At 35.7% G+C, this 7,536-nt stretch overlaps 1 protein-coding gene across 1 annotated transcript; it reads left to right on the top strand.

The window, feature by feature from the left end:
* The first annotated feature begins 717 nt into the window (after window positions 1-717).
* Window positions 718-2,407, top strand: LOC147277266 (2-oxoglutarate-dependent dioxygenase 19-like). Its single transcript, XM_086254049.1, has 2 exons — window positions 718-1,088; window positions 1,325-2,407. The coding sequence occupies exons 1-2, from the start codon at window positions 816-818 to the stop codon at window positions 2,138-2,140; spliced, it is 1,089 nt and encodes a 362-aa protein (XP_086110175.1). The 5' UTR covers window positions 718-815; the 3' UTR covers window positions 2,141-2,407.
* The last annotated feature ends 5,129 nt before the right edge of the window (window positions 2,408-7,536 follow it).

Below are 7,536 nucleotides of genomic sequence, written 5' to 3' on the forward strand. Positions count from 1 at the left end.
GGAATTTGAGGAAAAAGAGAGAACTCGATCTCTTTGGATTCACAACTGAAGTTTAATAAAGTAGTAAAACATTTTAAAATATTTCTTTATACTAGTACTACTCTTACTATCACTATCTAAAAAAATATATATATATTTTCTCTTTTTGTACTTTTATCTTTATATTTTTACTTTTTTTAATAACAATTAAATTGTTACAATTTAGAAATATAAGAACATATACCAACTACGTACTTATGAATCTAGTATATTGATCTGCCCACAATGTTAGAGAAGTTCTAAATTTGAACTCTATCTTCGAACCAAAAAAGATATCAAAACATATAAAAAAGGTATCTATCAAGTTTGGTAACAGTTGGGTTGAATTTAAATCGATACTAACATATAAATCTGTTCCACCCAACGAAACGGGGGTTACCCAGCCCACTTTGTACAACTATATATGACTTTTGGTATCAATAGATTTAGTTCTAATTAATAATTTATAGATATATGAAAATAATTAAGAAGGAAATAATGGTTAGATACCAATATTTAATGTTTCTTGACAGGAAAAAGGAAACGTGGTCAGTCTTCCTGGTCAGTCTTGGCTACCTTTTGTACAAATAAGAGCTACTTGTAGGTCTTCGTCTCCACATGGCCGGAACTAGATCTTATATCGGCCTATAAATAGGAACCCATTTATTCACAATACCTCCACAACTACACAGTATATGTCTTATCTCTCTCACTCATTCTCATTCATCCTAGCTTCTTAATCTCTCCAAAAGCATACGCAGAGCCTCAGCCTCACTAGCTAGTCCATCTCTCTCCCAATGGCACCTACACCGACTTCATTGGAGGCATCAAATGGTGATGTACCCAAAGTAGCAAGCATCAAAACAATAGCTGACTCAGGCCCTGCTCTCACTTCTGTGCCTTCCGAATACACCTACACCAAAAATCCTAATGACCAAGCTGATGCAAGTGACCCTGAACACTCAATCCCCACCATTGATTTCGCTCTTCTCACCTCTGGCTCCCCTGATCAACGCGCCAAAGTTATTTGTGACCTCGGAAAAGCTTGCAAGGAATGGGGCTTCTTCATGGTATGTGTGCTTTAATTATTTGAATATGAGTAGTATTAGAGGCATGCACTAACTATTATCCAAACTTTTTATATCATAATTGATGTTACAGTATATTATTGTTCAAAAACTTAGGTGCACTTTAGACCTTATTTATTTACAACAAATAAAAAACTGTCATATTATATAAGAAACTGTCTGTGTTATATATTAATTATATGTCTAGTGAAACTAAACATCATTCATTCATATTATAGGTTATCAACCATGGTGTTCCAGATAGCCTGATGAAAGCAATGATCGATGCTTGCCAAAGATTCTTTGATCTGCCGGAGGAGGAGAAGAAGGAGTTCCAAACAAGGAACCTGTTGGACCCAATCAAGTGTGGAACCAGCTTCAATGTTGCAATCGACAAAGTGCGTCTGTGGAGGGATTTCCTCAAGGTGATAGCACATCCCGAGTTCAACTCACTTTGGAAGCCTGCTGGGTACAGTGAGGTATCATTGGAGTTTAGCAAAAGGACTCGTGAAGTGGCAACTCAATTATTAAGTGGAATTTCGGAGAGTTTGGGATTGGAACCCAACTACATCGCGGACGCCATGAACTGGGATCGTGGCTTGCAAATTCTAGCCGCAAACTACTATCCAGCTTGCCCACAACCTGACCTAGCAATCGGTATTCCCCCTCATACCGACCATGGCCTGGTGACTCTCCTTATCCAGAACGAAATGGGTGGCCTTGAAGTGCAGCATAATGGCAAGTGGGTGCTTGTGAATTGTCCTCCCAACGCTTTTGTGGTTAACATTGGTGACCAGATGCAGATCCTGACTAATGATAAGTATAAGAGCGTATGGCATCGGGCTGTTGTGAATAACAAGGCTACAAGGATATCCATAGCTGTACCACATGGACCATCACTGGACACTCCTGCTTTGCCAATCCCTGAGTTGCTAGAAGAAGGCGAAAAAGCGAAATACATTGGAATGTCATATGAGAAATTCATGGAACTTCAGGCAAGCCCGGCTGCCTACATGATGCCTTGCTTAGATCATCTGCGAGTCAAGGATAATTGATTTGCATAATTACATGGTCTGCTGTTTTTCAACTTACATTATTTTTTTCCTTTCCTTCTCTCCCTTGAGATATAATAATGCTACGGTAAGAGCTTTGTTGCTCCAAAGTTAGTGTTGTCCTATGTTGTTTTTCATGTGGGTTTTTTGACTCCTTGTCTTTTTTAAATACTAAATTCATATATGTCGTAGGCTTGAACATTCCTTTACAAATGTGTAAATCAGAGTGAGAACTTGAGATTAATGCTGAAATATACATATTGATCGATAATATATAGATCGATATTCTACATACTTACGAAAAGAATTCTCTCATGCACTTTCTTAATTATTTTTTAATTAATTTCTCTCATTTTCTCAACATTTGGATGCAGACAAGGTTTCCCCTCTGAGGCAGGTAGTGGAAGTTTGCAACGTTGCAATTGGGGTTTTGAAAGTATATATGCACTGCAAAAGTTTTAATTTGGTAGTTTTAAGGTTTCGAAAACCATTTGGGACAATTAATTTCGATCAACTCCGAATGGCTCAAGGTACCTGTGGTGATCTTAATTTCTATATTCTCAACAATTCTAATTAATAACTAAATGAATGCAATGAAAATTTCATCTACACATAATGATGAAAATTACTTCATACATGAGTATGATAAGAACCATGGTAATGCCTTTAGCACTTATGAACATTATTTTTTTATTGGGAGTATGTCTCACATATGAGAGATTCAAATATAGAATGCTCTTTACTATAAACTTATTATAACTCGATCATTATTATGATTTCAGAATATAAATGGGAAACTTGTAGCATGATCAATCTCTACTAGTGAGTGCATCTCAAGTATTCTCAACTACTAATAATGTAAGACTTTAGATTGATGTGTTAGTGTATGAAGAATGCATTAATATATGGATCGATCATGATGCTTATATTGAATAAAATGTTGCCTCACATGCATGTTGGGTCATAATCATATCATCAAGCGTAATATGGTAATAGTCCTGATGGAAGTGTGAGTGCATGTCCTCAATCACTTTAATCTTTTATAGTACAATTTCATCCAAACCCCAGGAAGACGGTCATGGCTCAATATCCAAGCCCGGCCATTTCTAATGCTCATTTTAAACACAATATACTCTTTCTCAGCCAAGTCAACACTAAAAACCTTTCCAGTGGCCAAAAAAAAAAAAATCAGTAAGAACCCTTCCACGGAATTCAGATTCAAGGACTCTTCCCTACTCATTTTTGCATGCTTGAATGTACGCAGTGGGAATTGGGAACCCATTAAGTTGTGAGAGTTTATATTGGCAAGGAGCAGAAGGAAAAAATAAAATTGAAACCCACTTTTAGCATGAAGGAATGAAACTTGTGGGGCACGTGTTGTTATACATACAGTTGGGGGCAATTGTGAGACCACGGCCCGTTTGACACTACTTTTTAAAAAGCATTTAAGCTCAGTAACATTTTTATTAGAAATGCTTCTGCTCAAAAGCACATACAAATTTTCATAAAAATTCTAAGTGTTAGAGTTTGAAAGCAAATAACATTGTCCTACATTGATAAAAAGTTGTTTTCCTTTAGGCTTTACGTTATGTGATTGTCATATGTTAAGTATGGTTTTGACTCAAGATGTTTGGGCTCTGATAACTTCTAAAGGTACCCAGCCTTTTTTGTTTTTTGTTTTTTTCAATTTTAACTGCATAATTCAAATTCAAATGTTATGACAAATCTTTTCATTTTGAATCTGAACCAGAAACCGATTATAATTGATGTCCCTTTGAAAGGGTGCAATCTCTTTTAAATAAACACAAGTCCATAGCTAGATTGAAGAACTAATCTTTCATCTAACTTATTACAAAAATCTTTTATTTTTTATACTACATATTGAATTGGAGAGGAGCACATTTAAGTTCTCCAGAAATCAAGGATCCTGCATGTGCTAGGTCTTTGGTTTATAGATAGTTGAATCCTAGGAGATAGACGCCTATTGAACTTTAAGCACATAGAAGGGCTGAAATTCTGTCTTTAGGACATTGCCAAGTTCGCAAGCCTCTATCTACATATAAAGTCAGTTCTTTGTCTTCTCTACTGTCTTTATATTTCTAGATTAATATTTGTTTTGTTTGATTACTGTAAGTTATTTGTTGTATTAATTTTTGTGATCATTAAATTTATCACCTACTGATTTTTCCTAACAATCTAAAAACATAACTTTTTACATGGGAGAATCAGTGAGTGGTGTCAAGATGACTGAAGTGGTCAATGGCGTCAAAACTCATGTTAAGGAACCAAAGAAATTCAAGCGTTGGCAACAAAAAATCTTGTTCTATTTGACAACACTGAACTTGGCTCATGTGGTTAATTAAGGAAGAAGTTCCTGTAGTGTTTGCCTCAAAATCTCTATGGCCACGTGTCACATATGCCTCTAATCAAGAAAACCACGTCCTTTAGATTTGCGTTGAATGTGCCAGTACACGGCCGAGAGGCCAAGTATACGATTTATTGAGTTGCACAAATCTGACTTCCGGTTAGGCGACCGTGAGCCGAGAAAGGAACACCCCTCGGTTGCAAAGGCTTTAATCCCTTGGCTGCAAGGACTTAGGGTAGATGGGCTGTATTAGGTGTGATGGTGATGCGATTTGAAAACGTGTATGTGCGAATGACATGTGTGAAATCAAGATCACGTATATAACAGTTAACGGTAAAGATAAAATCAAAACTAAAACGATCTTCGATATTACTTGTAATAATGCAAGTATAAACGGTAAAACGCATAGTCTAAACTACTTTAATCTAAGAAAGCAATAAACCTATTTATGCAAGGAAATAAAGAACAAGAAATTGAATCTAAACCAGCAATATACAAATTAAACTACCATATTAATGAAGAACATAAAGATTTTGATCCTAAGTTCTTGAGAGAAACAATGAGATTTTCTCAAAGACTTTGCCTAAAAACTGGAAATTTAAATGAACATAATAACAACTTATGAAGGTTTAGAGGCTTGATGCTCTTGAATTTCTGGATTTTTTCTGGGGGGATTCAAGTTGTTTTTGTGGTGATAAAAGGTCTCTATTTATAGTGGTAAAACCTTAATGGGTGCCTTGGATCCCAAGAGTCCTGATCTTTCCAAGAGTTGCAACGGGTAAGGATCTTGAGGAGTCTTGACTCTTGACCTACTTGGACTCTTTAGTTGTTTGCTCGGCCTAGTATAACTTTCCTTCTTTGTCTTGATATGCTGGACTTGGGCCGTGCCTCCTTTCCTTCTAGAGTTTTCTCGTATTTGAGGAACGGCTTATTAATCTCTTCCAATCGGTTCGACTAACCGGGCATGTGCATGACCTAATCCTACACAACCTAGGCCCATTAGGAAATGCAAATTTCAAGTCCAAACATGTGGCAACATAGAGTCCAATTCTTGCATATAAGTTGAATGATATTGATGCTTGGAAACATTCTAAGTTTCTTTGCAGGAATTATATTCTCAATTCACTGGATGATTCCTTATATGATGTTTATTCATCATATAAGACTGCCAAAGAATTGTGGGAGTCTTTTGAAAAGAAATTCAAAACTGAGGTTGCTGGTACAAAGAAATTTTTCATTGGCAAGTTTCTAAATTAAAATGGTGGACTCCAAATCAGTGGTCAATCAAGTAGAGGAACTCCAGATCATTATGCATGAACTGCATAATGAGGATATGATCATAAACGAGGATTTTCAAGTGGGTTCAACGAGATTTTAAGATTTATTTTAAACTTAAGAAATTTGAAACTTCAAGTTGAACAGGATCACAGGTTTAATGCGAAGGTGGATAGTGCTTCCTTTAAAGCCAATGCCAATATTGTAGAAGGCAATGCAGCTGCTAAGCCAAAGTTCATTTCTTAGAAGAACAAAGGCAAAGTCTTTTGTTGGTAAAATCGCACCAAATGGCAAGAATTTCAAGAGAATCAAAGGGACTAGCAGGGTGGGTAGAAAGCCTGGTCATAAGGCACAAGATTGTCACCACAAGAAAAATGGAACACGTACATCTTCCAATTCTGCCAATAATAATAATGGTCGAAATAATCAAGCTAATGTGACTAAGGAGTTTTTGGCTGTTGTGGTGTCTGAAACCAACATGGTTTTAGATGCTACTAATTGGTGGATCAACACTAGTGCAATTAGGCACATTTATGATGACAAGAGTCTGTTCTCCACATATCAAGAAATATCTGGTAGTGAACAACTCTTCATGGGAAATTCCTCAGCCTCTACTGTTGCTAGGAAAGGAAAAGTGCTAGCTGAATTTACTTATGGGAAGGAACTGACCCTTCTTGATGTGCTTCATCCCTGAAATTAGGAAGAACTTGGTATTTGGTCCATTGTTTAGCAATAAGAGATTTAAACTTGTATATGAATTTGACAAGTTTCTTCTTACTAACGGGGGAATGTTTGTGGAGAAAGGATATTTGGCTGAGGCCTATTTAAACTCAATGTATTAGTTGCTAATGTTATTAATAAAATAAATAAGGCTTCTATTTATATTGTTGAGTCTTGTGATATTTAGTATGCTAGACTAGGTCATGTAAATTTCCGTTGCTCAGATAGACGGATTAATCTAGGATTATTGCCAAAGTTTAACATTGATTACAATAGTAAATGTGAAATATTCACAGAATTGAAATTTGCAAGGCAGACCTTCAAACTTGTTTTTGGAAGGTCAAATGAGTTGTTGGATTTGATACATTCAGATCTATGTGATTTTAAATCAATACAAACTCATGGCGGAAAGAATTACGTACTATATCACTTTTATTGACGATTGCAGTAAGTATTGCTATGTATACTTAATAAATAGCAAAGATGAAGCCTTGAATATGTTCAAGACATATAAGGCAGAAGTTGAGAATCAACTTGAATGAAAAATTAAGGCAAAGGTTCAAATACTATTGCCAAAACGAAATAAACTAGGACCAAAGACAGTTGATTGTGCATTTATTGGTTTTGCAAGTAATAGTGCTGCATATATATTTTTAGTAGTTAAATCTGATATATCTAATATTCATGTTAACTCTATTATTGAATCTGTAGATGCTGAATTTTTTGAACGTATATATCCCTACAAAGAAAATAAATTTTGTTCAAATAAAAAGAGGTCACTTGATCAAAGTCAACATGACATTCCTTCTTCACCTGGTGTTCAAGAAAATGAAGTGGCCATGCATGGAACCAAGAAGAAGAAGTAGAACGAAAATCCCAAAGAATTTTGGACCTAATTTTCTAACTTTTTTATTAGAAGCTCAACCACAAACATATAAGGAAGTAATGGCTTCAACTGAGGCTTCTTTTTGAAAGGAAGCTATTAAAAGTGAAATGGATTCCATCCTACAAAATAATACGTGGGAATATATTGGTGGAT

The sequence above is a fragment of the Dryas octopetala genome, chromosome 8, assembly GCF_963921425.1.
Source record: "Dryas octopetala chromosome 8, drDryOcto1.1, whole genome shotgun sequence".
Classification (NCBI taxonomy): Eukaryota; Viridiplantae; Streptophyta; class Magnoliopsida; order Rosales; family Rosaceae; genus Dryas; species Dryas octopetala.